Consider the following 20,764-nt stretch of genomic DNA (forward strand, 5'->3'; position numbering starts at 1 on the left):
CGGTGATTAAGCAAATCCGTAAAGACGTATTCAATTGATAACTATGTTACTGAGACAATCTATATTTCAGACTAAACTTTAGTACAAAGATTTTTAATAGAAAATTGTTTCCCATTTGAATTAGTTACCGAATTTTTTTATTGGTTTTAATGACGTTTGGAATATTTGCTATCCGTCGAACCGTACTAAAGTGGCGAATCGAACTGAATGTAAATGGACGAAATATGAATTGAGGCTATTCTGAAGTCTTCAAATAACCAATTAATAATTGTAACTAAATTTGTTTCATATTTCTTTATTTATACTTTTTAATGTACACCAAAAAGGATTTACATATAAATAAAAAAGACGCACAAGAAGTAGCCTTATCGTTAAAACAGCGATCTTTTCCTGGCAACCAAATAAATTTATAGTGTATTTTTCTTGCTATCTTTTCATCTATTCTACAAATTTTATTTTATCTTATTTTATATTTCTCCGTTCAGGATATAAAAATTCCGACTCTACATACTGGTACTTTTCAGTTATATTACCCTTTTTGCGCAGAAAACTAATATTAAATTACAAGGTATGGTCAGTAATTTTGTCCAAAGACAATATAATTCAGTCTTAAATCGGACTTTATCTAAGAGCGATCTCTTCTAGACAATCTCAAGCATGAAAAAGAGATGACAAGGGACAAGACGGTATGGAGGTGTACATACATAAATAGACACATTCATACACGTACATACACATACTCATATACACGTATACTTATAAATACACATTCATATAAACATAATTTATAATATATTATCGGATTTTATTGGAGTCTATTAAAGTTTACTGAATCGATTTTCATATAAGGGGGCCTTATGGGTATGAAAAAGTATTTAAGAATCGATTTTCATATAAGGGGGCCTTATGGGTATGAAAAAGTATTTAAGAATCGATTTTCATGTAAGGGGGCCTTACGGGTATGAAAAAGTATTTAAGAATCGATTTTCATATAAGGGGGCCTTATGGGAATGAAAAAGTATTTAAGAATCGATTTTCATATAACGGGGCCTTATGGGTATGAAAAAGTATTTAAGAATCGATTTTCATATAATGGGGCCTTATGGGTATGAAAAAGTATTTAAGAATCGATTTTCATATAAGGGGGCCTTATGGGTATGAAAAAGTATTTAAGAATCGATTTTCATGTAAGGGGGCCTTACGGGTATGAAAAAGTATTTAAGAATCGATTTTCATATAAGGGGGCCTTATGGGAATGAAAAAGTATTTAAGAATCGATTTTCATATAACGGGGCCTTATGGGTATGAAAAAGTATTTAAGAATCGATTTTCATATAATGGGGCCTTATGGGTATGAAAAAGTATTTAAGAATCGATTTTCATATAAGGGGGCCTTATGGGTATGAAAAAGTATTTAAGAATCGATTTTCATATAAGGGGGCCTTATGGGTATGAAAAAGTATTTAAGAATCGATTTTCATATAAGGGGGCCTTATGGGTATGAAAAAGTATTTAAGAATCGATTTTCAAATAAGGGGGCCTTATGGGTATGAAAAAGTATTTAAGAATCGATTTTCATATATTGGGGCCTTATGGGTATGAAAAAGTATTTAAGAATCGATTTTCATATAAGGGGGCCTTACGGGTATGAAAAAGTATTTAAGATGTACAATTTTTATTTTTGTGTTACCCTCACATTAGGAATTCTAAACATTTTGAATATCATATCAAAAATTGACCGCTCCAGCGTGATTCGAAACCGCGTCTCCGACTGACCGTGTCGGCGCTCTAGCCAATTAAGCTATGGAACGATGTACCCGCCAGAGCGAAATTTTTGATATGATGATTTTTATTTTCGGTTTAAGCGAACCGTGGCGCCGTCTATAGTGAGTTCTTTACAGAGACCCGTAACTATTCAAAGTTTCATATTACAATGAAAATCTTTGACAGGAGACGACACCATGCTATTTTTAATATGTACAATTTTTATTTTTGTGTTACCCTCACATTAGGAATTCTAAACATTTTGAATATCATATCAAAAATTGACCGCTCCAGCGGGATTCGAACCCGCGTCTCCGACTGACCGTGTCGGCGCTCTAGCCAATTAAGCTATGGAACGATGTACCCGCCAGAGCGAAATTTTTGATATGATGATTTTTATTTTCGGTTTAAGCTAAACATCAGTCAGTCGGAGACGCGGGTTCGAATCCCGCTGGAGCGGTCAATTTTTGATATGATATTCTAAATGTTTAGAATTCCTAATGTGAGGGTAACACAAAAATAAAAATTGTACATATTAAAAATAGTATGGTGTCGTCTCCTGTCAAAGATTTTCATTTTAATATGAAACTTTGAATAGTTACGGGTCTCTGTAAAGAACTCACTATAGACGGCGCCACGGTTCGCTTAAACCGAAAATAAAAATCATCATATCAAAAATTTCGCTCTGGCGGGTACATCGTTCCATAGCTTAATTGGCTAGAGCGCCGACACGGTCAGTCGGAGACGCGGGTTCGAATCCCGCTGGAGCGGTCAATTTTTGATATGATATTCTAAATGTTTAGAATTCCTAATGTGAGGGTAACACAAAAATAAAAATTGTACATATTAAAAATAGTATGGTGTCGTCTCCTGTCAAAGATTTTCATTTTAATATGAAACTTTGAATAGTTACGGGTCTCTGTAAAGAACTCACTATAGACGGCGCCACGGTTCGCTTAAACCGAAAATAAAAATCATCATATCAAAAATTTCGCTCTGGCGGGTACATCGTTCCATAGCTTAATTGGCTAGAGCGCCGACACGGTCAGTCGGAGACGCGGGTTCGAATCCCGCTGGAGCGGTCAATTTTTGATATGATATTCAAAATGTTAAGTATTTAAGAATCGATTTTCATGTAAGGGGGCCTTATGGGTATGAAAAAAGTATGAGGAGTAAAATCAACTGAACGAATGACCTCGTTACGTTTCTCGTATTCGTTCGTATTTGTACATCGTATTTGATTCGTCTATTTACCATTTGATATGGTATTAATCTTTCTCTTAGACTAGTAAGCCTTTTTTGTGCATATTTAGACAGTCTAGATCTGAAGGAATAAACTCCAGTCGTGTGTCGGAGCTGACACACACTTTTTCTTTTTTACTGTTGAATTCCACAATATATTTGAGATGGCTCCTGCTGTTAAGGTCAAAACTTATTTGCTTTGTAAAGGACTAGCTGTACCCTGCGCGCGTTGCTACGCTTTTTTTATTTTTTTATTTTTGGTCGTACCAACTCAGAAACCTTTGTGGGGTCATGCAAAACACTTTGCTGAAGATCATGACATGATCAAATGTATAGTTTTCTCTTCTATAAAGGACATACCGACAAACATTCATTATATATAAATAAACTTAAACCCCAACTAGTGAAACAGGCCTGAAGAATATTATACTACAACGCATGCAAAGTCGTGGCGGTTTGCTATATAAATATTAAACGATTTTGACTTGAATCTCACAAAAAAAATGTGTTTGTGTCTTATTATAGGTTATTATTAACAATACCACTTTATTCCACTGATGGTTTCACTAAAAGAAATAATACCACAAGTTAGAGTAATCATCAAAATTACTATATAATTTAATTGTAGTTCGAGTACAAATACATTCATAGCAAACAAACTTAATTAGTTTTTTTACATACTATAGTACAGAGTAATGATGTAACGAATATTGGATTTATCACATTCGCAATCGCGAATAATGCGAATAATTATCTGCAACATTGGATAGCAACTAATATTGCTGGTTTACAACACCTCGTAGCGTCGCAAACAGTATGGGCGAAAATACTGAAGCATAAGGAAACTTTAGTGTAAACGGACATGATTCTCGGATCACACTATCGACACCAACATTGGTGCTACGCTCTTAATTTCAGTGATGGATGCCCAGCGAGAGCTCATCAGTCAAGTCTATGCTAGCCTGTACCATCCCACTGCTGAGCATAGGTGTTTTCTCAGCATAAATATTTTTTTTTCTCTATCTAAGTAACTTTAGCATACTCTCCTAGGCACAGTGGGAAAATCCACAAAGACATCTTGATCGGAAAAAAATATTCATACAAACAGGTACAAATATTAGCTGAAATGAAACCGAGACGGCCGGTATCTTACATGCACTACTACACCAGAATGGTTATTAGAATATAAGTAAATAACAAATATAAATCTTATCGGTAATATTTATGAGTCTATATCCATCATTATAAAATAAAATATAAACATTCGCATCATTTCGCGCGAATGCGAATGCGAATATGAAAAATCGTGATTATTAATTAATTTATTTATTAATACTTTATTGTATAATACATTAAAGAATTGTACATAAAATAATTTTTAACAAAAAAAAACCGACTTCAAAAAGGAAACTAAAGAGTGAAAATAAATTTACTTAGTACAAAGTAATTCGTATTTTGATTTAGTTAATCAGAAATGATTAAATAAATATTTTATAATTTTGAAGTTGGTGCGAAGTAAAACAATAACTACTCTAGTATAGTAGTCTAGTTAAAGTCTAGTCTTAATGAAAACATGATTAAATTTACTAGTCCCCCTTACGATTTTTGAAAGTTTCCCTCGATTTCTCTGGGATTCCATCATCAGATCCTGCTTTCCTTATCATGGTACCAAACTATGAATATCTTCTTTCCAACAAAAAAAGAATTATCAAAATCGGTTCATAAACGAAGAAGTTATTTCCGAACACACATGAAAAAAATATATATATATACGGTCGAATTGAGTAACCTCCTCCTTTTTTTGAAGTCGGTTAAAAAGGCGGGCTTAATGCTAAAAGCATTCTCTACCAGCCAGCCTTAGGACGTACAAGAGCTGACGTAGGTGTGCAAAATCGAGTATCAGTACAATTTAGATAAAGAAGAAAAAAGGGAGGAAATATTATATTATTCGCAAACGCGAATGTACGAATATAATAATAATAAATATTCGTATATTCGTCATATTACTACTGCAGAGATATACATTACTAATGTTATCTCTAAAAATGACCTTATTTATCAATAATTATGACTAATGTAACCACAAATTACGAAAAATCGTGGAAAGCAAACAAACTACCAAAAAGCGCAGCTTTACATAGGCTCGCGAGATTATTTTAAATTAGTAATATTAATTTGAAGCATTTTTATGGAAAGTTTTTCGGCCATTTATTATTTACAAAAGTCAGCAGTAACAGTCTGGTTGCTTCGTTGAAACGTTGAAAATGCGTTAATTTTATGATAATACGTGAATGCTACATGCCACTGATTTTTCATAATCTTCAAATGTATTATCACCGTTAATAATACACACACGCACACACGCACACACGCACGCACGCACGCACGCACGAAAGCACGCGCACGCGCACACGCACACACACACACGCACACGCACACATACACACATACACACACGTCAGGCTATCGCAGTCCACCGCTGGACATAGTTCGCGCCAAAGACTTAAATAACGTTTTTTTTCTACGTTTGTGTGGTAGCTACTTACTTTTTTGTAATGAATCAGTAAAATAGTATTTCCTTTTTTTACAATTATTTTTATGCTCGTTACTCCAATTGAGCAATTGAGTAACAGACATTATCAGCCCTGACAGTTAAAATTTTAATTTGATAATAATAGACGATAAGTATAGAAGATTAAGTCTATCAGTTAACCAACCTCTATCTATCTGTCTATTAGTTAACCAACTTCCAAAAAAGGAGGAGGTTCTCAATTCGACTGTTTTTTGTAAATGTATGTTACTTCAGAACTTTTGACTGGGTGGACCAATTTCGACATTTTTTTTTTAATCGAAAGGTGGTGTGTATCATTTGGTCCTATTTAAATTTATTTGAGATTTAATAACTACTTTTCGAGTTATATCTAATAATGCGTTTTTACTTGACGCTTTTTTCGTCGACCTACGTTGTATTATACCGCACAACTTTTTACTGGATGTACCGATTTTGAAAGTTCTTTTTTTGTTGGAAAGGAGATATCCCTAGTTTAGTACCATAATAAGGAAACCAGGATCTGATGATAGTATCCCAGAGAATTCAAGGGAAACTTTCATTTAAATTTTAATTTTACATTTAAATTTTATCGAGATCTGATAACTACTTCTGGATTAATCTTTGATAATGCGTATTTACTTGACTATTTTGTCATCTAACTACGTTGTATTACTTGTCGATATAATTGAAGTCGGTTTTTTTTCGTTTGCCTGCAAACACAATTATTCAAAAACTAAACGTTATCTATCGATGTCCACAGCTTGTTCAATAAACATGGTTTCCCTAAATTGAAAGATAAAGTGTTCAAGATGTATGTTTATAATACATGTATAAGGACGTGTTGGGTTTAATCATACAATCCGTTCAAGTCAGTAATACGGAAGATTTCTTTAGTTCGTAGTCAAAGAAAATAGTACGAAATGATAGCCTATTATTCAATATTTATTTTCATTTCTGCTGTTTTGTTACTTTTATATTATCAAATCACTAAAAATTATGATTATTGGAGAAAGAGAAACGTACCGTTTTTGAAACCTTCATTAATGTTTGGTAATTACAAAGAATATATATTTTTTAGGAAATTTCATCCTAAAGTGACGCAAGAGATTTGTCAAAAGTTTCCTGATAAACCGTACGTCGGAGTATTCTATGGAACCGATCCTGCTCTCGTAGTCAAAGACCCTAACTTAGTCAAACTTGTTATGGTAAAAGATTTCTACTACTTTAACCACAGAGAGGTATCTCAATACTTAAATAAGGAGGAGCTCACACAAAACATGTTCTTCAATGGAGGTGACACGTGGAAAGTCTTACGCCAAAACTTAACGTCACTATTTTCATCCTCTAAGATGAAAAATATGTTTTATTTAATTGAATCATGTGCTAACTCCTTAGAAAACGAATTTAATAAGGAATTAAGCAAACAGAATACCATAGAGACAAAGTCTCTTTTAATGAGATATACAATGGACTGCATTGCATCATGTGCTTTTGGTATAAATACCTGTACATTAGAGAAAAATTCACGAACTAACCCGTTCATGATAATGGGTGAAAAGCTATTCGACGCTTCAAACTTTGGAGGTTTTAAATTGGTCACTCGTGCAATGTGGCCTGCCTTTTTCTACGGTATAGGACTAAGACTTTTTACCACTGATATAGACAAATTTTTTAAAAAGCTTCTAATCGAAGTGTTTGAGAGTCGTGAATACAAGGAATCTTCTAGACATGATTTCGTTGATCAGTTTTTGAGCTGGAAGAAAAAGAAATATTTAAGTGGAGACAGTGTAAGTAATAACACTGAGGATAAAAAAAACGTGAATCTGGAAGTAGACGATAACTTACTTATAGGACAGTGCGTACTATTTTTTGCTGCCGGATTTGAAACAACATCGACTTCATCTAGCTTTCTTCTTTTTGAACTCGCTAAAAATAAAAAAGCACAAAATCGAGTTCTAGAAGAAATCGACGATTACTACAAAAGGCATAACGGTAAAATCGAGTACGAATGTTTGAATGAAACACCGTTTTTACAAGCGTGTCTGGAGGAAACACTTCGCCTTTATCCAGCTATGGGTGTCCTGACTCGAGAAGTATCTGAAAATTACACTTTTCCAACTGGTTTACGACTAGAGAAGGGCACCCGTGTTCATATACCGGTCTACTATCTACATCACAATCCAGAATACTTTGCGGACCCAGAAGAATTTCATCCCGAAAGATTTTATGGCGAAGAGAAAAGGAACATCAAACCCTTCACATACATGCCTTTCGGCGAAGGACCTCGGATATGTATCGGTAACTTAATTTTTAAAATTAATACAGTATAATAAAATATAAAAAAACCTGTTAAACCCTAATATCTTAAACGAGCAATTCTTGTATATATATTCTTATTCACAATTTAAAAAACACGATTTACTAAAAATACCGAGCTACGCTCGGTCACCCAGGTACTGAAAGGTAAATATGCCGAAATTCAGATCTACCTGATATGCACACAAAATTTCATAAAAATCTGTCCACCCGTTTCGGAGGAGTATTTTAACTAACATTGTGACACGAGAATTTTATATATGCAAGAATATAAATAAAAATGAATGTCGCTAAGCGCATAACTTGAGAATGGCTAATTCGGCTAATTTTTTTTATGTTCCGTAACGGAAGGTTTTGATGCAAAAAAAATAATAGTTAAAAAAAAATAAGTTTTACTTTTAACTTTTGACAGAACGAAGTCTGTCCGGGCAGTTAGTTTAAAATTAATGAATTTCTTGTATTATAGATTTTGTATACAGTATATAATTATAATATTTATTTTCTTATAATGATTACTAAATAACAATGGTTTTTATCTTTATTTATCTGTTTTAATTAATATGAATCTTCTTTGGTAGTTAGTACACAACGCGTGCAACGTTTATGACTTGTAAGATAATAAGTACATTGACGTTACGATTGTTATGTCTAGCTCAGCAAATGATATTGTCGCTATATATCACTCCGCGATGACATAATGATATGATAGTAACTTAACTTTTACGAAAAATACTTTTGTATTAAAAAGCTGTTTATCGGGAAAGATTACGTACAGACCAAAAAATCTTGAAATTATGTCTCACAGAGCAGAGCAGTAAACAAAAACTTGAGAACACAACGCTGTTTGTCTTGTTTTTAAGCTTAAAAATCATTCTAAAATTGTGAAAAGAAAAACAAAATGGCTTCTTATTAGTTGTCCAATAATAACAACTATTATAATTTTTATGTATTATAACATGTTTTTTTATTAATATATATTTTTTATTCTAGGACTCCGATTCGCAAAGATGCCGATAACTGCTGGGATTCTCACCTTGTTGAAGAACCACAGTGTAGAACTCGCTGAAGACATGCCTCCCAAGGTTGACTTCCAGCCACGAGTGATGGTCACTCAAGCCAACTGTGGTATAAACCTAAAGTTTACACCTAGGAAATAAAAATGACAAATTTATTTCCTATTGTAAAATATAAAATGAATTTTAATAATTAAGAAAGAAAAACTAACTTAACTAATAAGTCAAAATTAGACCTATACAAGTGTTACATCATAAGATATATATAATTATTTTTTAATGGCAATAACCAATATTTCAATAATCATTCTAAAATAAGACTCCATACATATCACTACACCATACAATTTCAACGGTTGGAATTATTGTACACAATAGATTCCTACTCCTATATTTTTGTGTATGTATTTATTTAAATGATATATGTATAAGTATATTATATAATGTGTGTGTAAGACTATAAAAAATTAAAAAGCCGCAGATAAAAAAAATGCGAAATTGTAACAGAGGTCTATGGACTGCAAAAACTGAATAAATAAGTAAATAAAAATAAATAACATTAATTACTTACATTCTAATGACTAATTCTTACGTATGTTGTGGTAAATATTCTATAATATTAATGGTGATTATCTATACATCTTCTATACAAATAAATAAAATTGGAATGTCTGTTTGTAATATTAAAATAACCGCTTTTAACTAAATGCATGGATATGCACGGTACATATATACCAAAATAACATTTTTTACAATTTTTGTCTATCGGTCTGTCTGTCTTTCTGCTTCTTCCGGCTAATCTCTGAAACGCCTGGACCGATTTCGACGGGACTTTAACTGGCAGATAGCTGATATAATAGGAAGTAACTTAGACTACTTTTATTTTAGAAATTTATTGATTTTGTAATTCTGTAAACTGAACAATATTTTTTTTAATTCCACGCGGACGAAGTCGCGGGCACTGCTAGTCAATAATAAAAAATGTGAACAATTGTAATTGCCAGACACCTTCTTTCGGCGACATTTATTGCTAGTCACAAATTGGTTTTGAGCTCCTAACAACATTAATTATAAATAATAAATAATGAATATCTTATAACATACACGGCACACACGGTCGTCTGTTCCTACGGTAAGCAACTTAATGCTTGTTACAGGTAACAGCCGACTGTTATAGTTATATTATTTTTTTGATAAATATACATAGATATAGTACATACATAAATACAAATATTACACCCAGACTCAGGCGGGAACTCGGAGGGCCACTACAAACTGCACCAACGGGCTAGTCATTTATTTAAAAATGGTTTATACGAATAAAATTTATAGGAAATTAATTATATTTTTTTTTTATATCACTAGGTCGGCAAACAAGCGTACGGCTCACCTGATGGTAAGAGATTACCGTAGCTTATGGACGCCAGCAACACCAGAGGCATCGCAAGCGCGTTGCCGACCCAATCCCCAATCCCCCAAGAGCTCCGGTCACCTTACTCACCAACAGGAACACAATACTGCTTGAAAACAGTATTATTTAATATACTTATTATAAACTCGATCTTCTACGTAGGCTCTTGTACATTGTTGTCGATTTACAAACCTATCCAACCTAGCAGCTTCCAGAAATTGGTAAATTAGAAAATCGTGACACCGTTTCACATGGACATGATTTGTACATACTACAATTGTTTGTAAATAATTAGTTCTTCATTTGTGAATTGCAATACTTCATAATATATTTTTTATCGTGTAAACCGCTATCTTGGTTGTATGAAGATTTAAAAAACTAAATTAAAATTAATATGAAAAAAGACGCGTGTACGTTAGACCACTAAAACTTTTGCACAATAGGCCTGCACTATCTTCGATATACGTAACGTAACTGTCTATGGGAAAAAGAGAGAAAAAAAATGTGTGCTCGTACCTCTCTCTCTCTTGCTCCGTTTGCCTCGGCTGATCACACTTGTCGTAACGCTCTCATCACGCATTCACCAGCTTACTCCCTAAGGCAGTCGTGCGAAAAGAAGTTTTACTTCAAAAATGACATCGTTCTTGTGAATCAGACACCTCAAAGAAGATGATTCTCTACATCAACAAGTAAGACACCTTATGTAGTTGAAAAATTATTAATTAAAATATAATTTAAATTTTAATGGGGTCACCTGACAAGCACCAGCTTCCGAATCAAAAAGAATCATCAAAATCGCCGCACCCAGGAAAAAGTTGTGTTCTCCTTTTTTGAAGCCGGTTAAAAATTATAACGCCTTGAAGCTTATGAGATTTTTAACAAAACAATATTCATTCTTACTTCTAAGAAATGGTCACGTACGATGCAGTGATTCGAAAGCAATATGACGGATACATTTTAATCCTTATCTAATAAAATAATTAATTACTTCAATCATTTTATATACCTACATACTTTACGATAATCCTGCATACTGTGTAATTTAAAAAACTATCTTCGGAGTCATCACCGAATGAAAAAAATCCGAGCGAAAACTTTATTCAATTACGAATGTTAAACTGATGACGAGACTCGCTTTATGCGACCAACCCCCGCATCGCGCACCTTGCTGTCGCTGAGGTACACTAGCCATGCAAAGCCGAGGAAAAAGAAAACAATATAGAAAACGTGCCTGTCTGTTTTATTTACGGTCATTTTTTGCTTGTATTATATGACACTAGCGACCCGCCCCGGCTTCGCACGGGTGCAATGCTGATACTACATATACTACAGAATGTCTTTATTTATAGTGTGAAGCTAGCTTATGACATGGTTATTAACCTTTGTCGTTAGATTACACGTTGTTACAGAATGCGTTGAAGAAATCCAGGCTCACTGCTCGTTCCCCGTAGGTGATAGCATGATAATATGTAGCCTATATGTTGACCCAACTTCTTAATAATATTTGTGCCAAATTTGAAGTAAATCCATGCAGTACTTTTTGTGTTTATCCCTGACATACATACAGACAAACAGACAAACAGACAAAAATTCTAAAAACTATATTTTTGGCTTCGGAATCGATTGTAGATCACACCCCAAGTATTCTTTAAAAAAAATATTCAATGTACAGTTTTGACTTTCCTACCATTTTATTATATGTATAGATTAAAACTGGAAACAAAGAAAAAGATAATATCGAAGTGATCAAAGTACTGCTTGCTGCGCAGTGCACATTAATCTTCGTAGTCGGATTTAAGACTACGTCGTCTACAATAAACTTTCTTCTCTGTGAACTGGCGAAAAATAGAACTGCTTAAGAGCAAGTTATTAAAGAGCTTGATGCATACGTAATAGTGATATTGAATACGAATGTGTGAATGATATGCCGTAGGTATACTGAGCCATGTATAGGACGAAGCTCTTCGGCTTCATGCGGTGTGCGTTTTTTTGACGAAGAGAAGAAAAAAGTCAAGCCGTACATTTTTATACCGTTTGAAGAAAGCCCAAGATTTTGTATCGGTAAATATTACGTATTTTTAATTTATCTAAGCAAATAGGCTTATATTTGATATTTTGTAAATAATTAAAAATTGCTATGATGAGTATTTTGATACGTTTTCTAATCAATATCTACAACGTTACAACAACCATGGCAAATAATAATCACCTTTTTACATGACAGGGTCATAAAAACGCGATAACCATTCATAATTTGAAATATCCGTCTCCCAAATATTAGATATCCATAACAACAATGCAGTGTTTGTGTGTACCCGTCATGACACGCGCATGAAATACAAAATTTCACTGCTGAAATAAAAAATACACAAAAATGATGCCTTTGAACATTCCAAGCCGCTAGCCACGATTTGAATTCAGAACCAATATCAACGAATCACGTTTTCCAATAATTGGATCGTCTTGATTTTTAGATGACAATGTTAAATAATTGTATTTGCTCGCAAACGAAAAAAAAACTGACTTCAATTATATCGACAAGTATTACCACGTAGGTAGACGAAAAAATAATCAAGTAAATTACGCGTTATCAAAGATTACTCAAAAACTTGTTATCAGATCTCGATGAAATTTAAACGTGACCACTTGATAAACATTAGCAGTATAATACAACGTAGGTCGACGAAAAAATAGTCAATTTAGATATAACCCACAAGATCTCAAATAAATTTTAATGGGACCAAATGACACACACCACAATTCGATTTAAAAAAAATTGTCGAAATCGGTCCACCCAGTCAAAATTTCTGAAGTAACATACATAAAAAACTGTCGAATTGATCCTCCTTTTTCGGAAGTCGGTTAAAAATTACCTTTAATTGTGTTATCTTAAAATTAAGTGATATAGGAACATAGAAAAACTGTTTTTTTGTTAGTAGGTACGTATACATTTTGTTCAAATGTCATTTCTCAATCTCAAAAACCAAAATAGCAGATAAATAGAAACAACTAAACTTTAATACAGATATGTACCTATATAGTAGCCAAAATGTCGCGTCATAAACACAAGTCAGATTATATAATAACCTGTTGATTCATTCATAATTACAATCATACACACAAGTACGTAGAAATCAATGAAATTTGTCGACTCATAGCCATCTAAGTTAGTTTATCTTTATAACCTGTTATCATTTAATGTCAACTTATGTACAAAAATTTCCACAAACTTATGGAAGAGAACATTAGACACAAAGAAATGATATGTGTAAAACAGAAAAAGGTTCTCATGTTACATCAATTAAAAAAGTAGACAGCGTTTAGCCAATGTTTGAGACCAATGTGTTTCCCTTGATTTTAATGTATTCTTGTTGTCCAAATCGTCTAGTTGTCGTCCTCTAAAGCGCATGCGCTATCAATCCAGCCATTACCCCCGGCGCCCAGATATATACTGTCACCATCATTTTATAAAATCGCGGAATTTTTTTGTCTTTCTATTTATTTCTGTAAAATATTTATACCTACGTATAAATAAATGCTTATTTGTAAATTAAATAAAAATTATACATTTATAAATAACTTGAATTATTTTTTATTAAAAATATTATCAAACGTAACACGTTATGCGCTTTGTTACCATTTTAAATTTAACCATTGCAAAACAGAACTTGAAATTTTTAATACTCATTTTTCTTTGGTTATTCTACATTTATAACGGATTCATAATGAAAAACGATTTCACGGAGATTTAAAGAAATATATATATATTTAATTGTACTGAACATACACCTGATTAAACCTACACCTGTTGAACTAAAAAACAGGAGTGCAGTATGAACATAATATTAACTAGAGACACATGTACATATACATTATATTCATATATAATTCATCATCATCATCATCATTTCAGCCTATCGCAGTCCACTGTTGGACATAGACCTCCACAAGTTCGCACCAAAAATGGCCAGCCGTTGAATGGTTATCCCGCCATCGGTCGGCTTTATAAGTTCAAAGGTGGTAATGGAACTGTGCTATCGTCGCCTTTTACGACACCCACGGGAAGAAAGGGGGTGGCTATATTTTTTACTGCCGTAGCCACGCAGCACATTGCACATATATAATTGTTAATTCGATATATTAGGTACGTCGCTGTATTCTCTTTTCCTATGTTACTCTAATTTTAATTAGCAGCCTCTGCGAACTAAGCATCATAAGAAAAGAACGGCCTTAAATCGTCTCGTAGTTATGTTAAGTGCGCGTAGGCATTTAGCAAAAAAAAATCTGTGTGTGGGCCGCCGATGGCGGGCTAACGATATAAATGTTGGCTTTGAAATACACAGGCTGAAGATGGGCAGCACCGTTTTCGGTGCGACAAAGCCAGCCCTGCGATCACCAAGCCGCCTGCCCAGCGTGGTGACTATGGGTAAAACACATGTGTTCACGCCATTTTTGACGCGAACTGGCGCGGCTGAATGAAATGTCTTAAGCCTTTTTATAAAGCTCTTATATCTAAAACTGTTTTGTTTGGTTATACGCAGTTATTTAAAAAGAAATAAATAGACGTGAATGTCAACAAAAAGAATTTAAAAAATAAACAATTTCCACATTATATATGTCAAAATTTATTATTATTTTTTAAAAATACCTTAATACAGCACATATTACTTATCATAATTTTTGGACACTCTACAAGCTCTCTGGTTCCCGTCTACAGTCAGTACGCCAATGGTCCTGCCAGGGGCACCCGTAAACTTTGATATACATATAATATGAAAAAAACAAGAAAATTTATCATAACATTTTATTACACATATCAATATGGTCAAAACATAAGTAACAGCTAAGTAAATAAGTTTTGTGATGTGTAAAAGATATTTTATATAAAAATTAAAAAATGTGCAAGTAGAAAATATAAATGTGTCGTTATATGGATTTCGACTGAATTATTTATCACGTAAGTATTGCGAGCTTCATACATATCGCGAAAAGGGATTCGTTTAATTATTACAATAGCTACTAATACTCATCTTAAAAGCAAGAGGCATGTCTGAAAAACACCCCTTTTTAACATCTAATAAACGTTTTTATAAAATATTACAATATTGAAACAATAAAACATGAGTCAGTTATTCAACATAGATATATATGATTTTTAATAGAGTAAGTTTGAAAAATAAAAAACTTAAAATATCCCTTTTTTAAAATAACATAAGTAATATTCATTAAAATTCATACAAGATACGGTTATACACCCCAATCATTCCTTCGACAAACGCCAACACAGTTGCGGCGGGGTTTAATAAATTTGTGATGAATGCCTTGGCGTCACCGCTCTCTTTGATGTCGAGAAGTATTTTATACACGAATGTTCCGTTGTAGGTTCTACTATACACTGTAGCATCATATGATGAACCGCACAGTTTATTCAAACTATTAAGTTCTTTTAAGCAACGTTCGAATTCTACCAGTGGATGAGCGATCTTAGGATCAAATATATAATGCAATTCTCTGAAGCTTACTTCAAAATATTTTCTCGTTAAAGCGGCTGCAACTTTACAATCCTCAATCAACACCGAATCTTTATCAGTAGTGAAGTCTAGTGAAGGTTTCTGTGTAATTTCTGGTACGTTACTGATTAATTCTATATTTACTTTATTAGCCACAACATTAAGCATCACATACGATAGTATTATGCTGTATATCTCCGCTTGAAAATTTCCGACCTTTTTGCGAGTAAAAAATACCAAAACAATCAAAAGCATCCTCGAGTCGGCTGGAGCTCTTTCCAAGGCCTCAAAGTGAAAAGATTGAAGAGTTTCGACCAAAAAATGCTCAAATAATAATAAAACTTTTACGTTGTTCCAACCATTTTCAAAAACGCAAAAATCGGCTACATACTCGGGTTTTTTAATTGACAACTCGTACTGGAGTGAATTATCGTCCCAAAAAGTAATTACATCACCCTTGAAATTTGTTAGTAAGTCGTAAGCATATTTTATAACATCTACACAAATAAGACACGAGGAGTCCGCTTCAAAATCTTCAATTAAATGTGAACCTTTACCAATCTTGTAGTAATAAAGATCTATGTAATCAATATCGATAAAGCGAAGATACACGCCTTTTTCAAACCACAGTGGATCCTTATCCTTAATTTGAAACTCATTTTCATTTATAAAATTCACGACTGAGTTACTCTTAGGCTCTATGTTGTTTGACAGCGTTATCTGTAGGATTTCTCTTTCTTTTAAAAACTTCAATCTATCGTCGTCAGAAATATGCTTAAAAATCGCTTGCAACGCTTGATCCTCGGTGTTTAAATGTAACCATTTCAACAAACTTAAATATTTTCTTTCAAAGGTTTCTGTTATTTTTATGGCGCCAAAAAAATTATTAAAAGTATTTTCATCAAATATATAAGTATCCAATAACAACATGAACAAAATCATCTTTTCGATGGTAATTTTATAATGTTTTAAAAATGTGTCACGTGTAAATATTTGCAACTCGAAGTTTCCATTTTTGTCAGATATAAAATTACGTGTTGGGTTATACGATATGTATGTATCCGCAAGAAAGCAATATTTTATGTTATAGCTAATCACTGGGCAGGAGAACTCGCGTGCAAGAGCAGAGCATTCTTCAACAATGTCATTCCTGCAGCAAACAATACACTTAAAATTCATTTCGCTTAAACTTTGTAAAAAAATATCTTTCGCTAAGATGGGATTGATTCTGTTCCCATAATCGCCACCCAGTATAAAACCGTTTGCACGTGGTAGTGTTCTTTTTACACCACCTCTATAAAGCATTTCCTCATTTTCGTGGCCACCCTTAAACACTATCAGACACTTGACATTGGCTTTTTTAAAAACTTCAAAATATTTTTTTATGTACTTTGCGAAACGATCACTCTCTGGTCCTAAAACGTATTGTAATCCTGATGACCGGTACATGGTGTAAAATAAAAAATGACCATCGATAACGACTGTAGTATTATTCAACGTATAACTTTTGTAGTGTTTGATAATCATCTCCCAAAAACCTTTGATCCTCATCTTGTATCTGAAAAGAAAATAAAAAATGATATAAAGCATTAAGCCGTATTTATATGAAAGTTCTACATCTTTTGTAATACTTGAAATTTGTCAGAGAGGTAGTTTGGTATATTTACTTATACAGATAAGTAGTCATTTACTGCTCTAAATCATACTTATGGTCAGAGATACCTTCACAACAAAAGCGTAGGAAGTATATAAGCAAAGCAGTTTTGTTATTTACCAAATCAGATGTAGTAAATTTACAAAACATTTGTCACTTTTTTGTGTTGAAATACTACAAAACATAACTAATATGACTAAACAAATAAAAAATAAATGGATCACACTACACTAGAAAAAAAATATAGATCTTTGTAATTTTATTCAATAATTTATCATACAATTTTTTTTTTTTAATTTACTATGCAATGTTGTAACATTCATAGTAAATTTAAAAAAAAATCACTTCATTCAATTCACTTGAATTAAGTTTGATAAAATCACAAAATACTTTTTGGAATTAGCTCAGCAGTTAAAGAAAATTTTATAAGCAATTTTACTATGCAAGTATGCAGTGTTGTAATTATACCTTACAACTGTGTTCAGTTAACATTACTAAAATTACAGAAATCTTAATTGATTGAATGTTACTGTTTCCCCCATGACAATCTATTGTAAAAGATTTATGCGTTTTGAATACTAATATTGAAGCAAGCATAGAAACTATATTATATAATAAAACAAAAACATCGTCGCTATACTAAGTCCGCAATCTGTGAACACAGTCTAGACACAGCTAGCCATTATATTAGATTCGATAAACCACAGATCCTCGCAAAAGAACACCGATTCCAACCAAGGATGATCCGTGAGGCTATTGAAATTAAAAAACATCCAAATTTCAATAGAGAAGATGGCTGGCAATTACCACCTGCTTGGGACCCCATTATTAATATAATTAAATCAAACACCAAGCATAATTCACCACAGATTAAAGACTCAATTAGCACATTCTGCGTAGATAGGACTATATAAGATATTGATGTATGTCGGGTAGTTTCGAATAACTTTGTAACGTTGGGACGTCTGACACCTCAGTCCTCCCGTGACCATGGTTGCTGTAAAGTATCCGAAACGTCGGGAATCAAAAGTTAACAATAAACCGCGATAAAATCCGAAAAAAGTGTTTTATTAAATGAGTAAAATTTGCGTAAACATTAGAAAACAACTATATTATAGTTCCCATTTGAAATCTAGTCAGCGCGATGCAGGGTTTTAACATTTCTAATGAACGCCATTTAGTAGCGACATTTGGGCACTAGGTTAAGAAAATTTATCTATCGTTTTAGTAAAAATTACACATAGATTAAGGGAAATAAAATATCTTTAGTAATTTTAAAAGGCATTGTGTAATTTTACAACAAGATTTGTAATAATAGTGTTTGCAGGCAAACGAAAAAAAACCGACTTCAATTATATTGACAAGTAATACAACGTAGGTAGACGAAAAAATAGTCAAGTAAATACGCATTATCAAAGATTACTCCAAAATTTGTAATCAGCAGGCTTACTCTTGAAACTCGATCCTATTTGAAATTTAGGATTGGGATCGAGAACTTGTCAATCGGTACTCTTGAACACTACACTAGCGCACGATTTGACTCAATTAGTGTGAAATTTTATGTAACTAATAGAAATTGGGATTTCTCGATCTTATACATTTTTTGCACTCTTGACAATATTTTGACGTTGACTATCGACTTGGAAATCGTGTTTGGGATCGAATTTACTCGTTTCAATAAAGTTAACTTTTTAGTGTTCGATTGTGTATCTTAAAGTGTTTTTTATTATGATAATGGCGCGACTGGCGCTTATTTATATTATCAACAATATCACAATCACAGTATTTATTAAAATAAAACTAATTACGTAATAATTAGCCTATTATCCTCTTTTAACCTAAGGTAGCAATTTTTAAATATAAATCACAGTATTTATATCTCTAATATTTAAATATAAATCACAGTATTTATTTTTCTAATATTTAAATAAAAATCACAGTATTTAAGTCTCTAATATCTTTTGTTTTAACTATATTAATAAACTTTTGTATTCACTAATTTAAGCTTAACACTGGTAAAATTGCAGAAATTATTATAGAAGTAAATAAAGAAAGAAGGTAAGTTAATTATAAATATAAATTAAGAAAATACGTAATTGAGATAATTTGAAATTTAGAAGTCTCAAAATTGCGTCAGCCATGAGCTTCTTTTTAACAACAACACACATTACGCAGAATGTATAATATATCTTCCGTTTTTATGCTTAAAAAATCAGTTTTAGGTTTAATTTAAGGAATTACAATATAAAAGATAATAATTAATTATTGGAGACACATTATAATTTAAAAAACATAAAATTTCATGAATTAAATTTTATTTTCTTATTATTTTTTATTATAATGGCTACACCAGAAACCGATCGTCAATTCGATTTCAATTTCAATTCAATTGAAAGCTCGATTTGGTCAAGAGTACCAAAATATTACAGATTGGAACTGGAACTGTATTGAATTCGTGTTTTTGTGAGATTGGGATTGAAGTCAAGAGTAAGCCTACAGATCTCGATGAAATTTAAATGTGACCACATATAGGCTACATAATATCACGCTATAACCTACGGGGAACGAGCAGTGAACCTTTATTTCTTTAACGCATTCTGTAACAACGTGTAACCTAACGACGCATATTTGAATGTTGTTGTTATTATGTTAATAACCATGCTATATAAGCTAGCCACCATAAAAATCACGCAATATAAGAAACTTGGGCCGAAAAACATAATTAAATGAATATAAGAAGTGTCAAGAGAATTTTAAAGCAGCGCCATCTATGAGATTTCAAAAGCATCATCATCAATCCCTTTTGGTTATAAATAATTTAAATTTGATCATGTCGGCAATGTTAATAGTTATTTTTAAAAGTCATAGATGGAGTTGTGCATTTTTTTCATAAAAAATGTATCGTTAATTCGTTTCAGAGATGAGCAAGACAATTAAATAAAATGTGTTTATATAAGTTTTAAGCCGTTTCATCTATGTCCCGACTAGAAAAAAGGTCAGGCTCAACCAGATACTGTATCTGGACCGGATCAGGATAGAATGAGGCATGCCAGATCCGGCAAGCTCTATCAGGACCAGGTCTAGTCCAGACAAGGATACGCTTCAGCCTGTAATATCCCATAAGTGGGCATAGGCCTCTTTCCCCATGTAGGAGAAGGATCAGAGCTTAATCCACCACGCTGCTCCAATGCGGGTTGGTGGATATATTCCCTACTATGAGTAACGATCGCTATCAGGTGTACATGATAACAACCGGGACCGACGGCTTAACGTGCTCTCCGAGGCACGGTGGAGAGACCCACA

The 20,764-nt window shown here is 32.9% G+C and overlaps 2 protein-coding genes across 2 annotated transcripts; one reads left to right on the top strand and one right to left on the bottom strand.

Annotated features, from left to right (window-relative positions):
- The first annotated feature begins 6,477 nt into the window (after positions 1-6,477).
- On the top strand, positions 6,478-9,558 carry LOC123663697 (cytochrome P450 6B5-like). Its single transcript, XM_045598363.1, has 2 exons — positions 6,478-7,855; positions 8,864-9,558. Exons 1-2 carry the CDS (start codon positions 6,478-6,480, stop codon positions 9,028-9,030), a joined length of 1,545 nt encoding a protein of 514 aa, XP_045454319.1. The 3' UTR covers positions 9,031-9,558.
- A 5,784-nt stretch (positions 9,559-15,342) lies between these two features.
- LOC123663698 lies at positions 15,343-17,413 on the bottom strand. Its single transcript, XM_045598364.1, has 2 exons — positions 16,791-17,413; positions 15,343-16,505 (listed from the first exon to the last, which is right to left on the bottom strand). Exons 1-2 carry the CDS (start codon positions 17,395-17,397, stop codon positions 15,523-15,525), a joined length of 1,590 nt encoding a protein of 529 aa, XP_045454320.1. The 5' UTR covers positions 17,398-17,413; the 3' UTR covers positions 15,343-15,522.
- Between the last annotated feature and the right edge of the window lie 3,351 nt (positions 17,414-20,764).

The sequence above is a fragment of the Melitaea cinxia genome, chromosome 20 (genome assembly GCF_905220565.1).
Source record: "Melitaea cinxia chromosome 20, ilMelCinx1.1, whole genome shotgun sequence".
Taxonomy (NCBI): Eukaryota; Metazoa; Arthropoda; class Insecta; order Lepidoptera; family Nymphalidae; genus Melitaea; species Melitaea cinxia.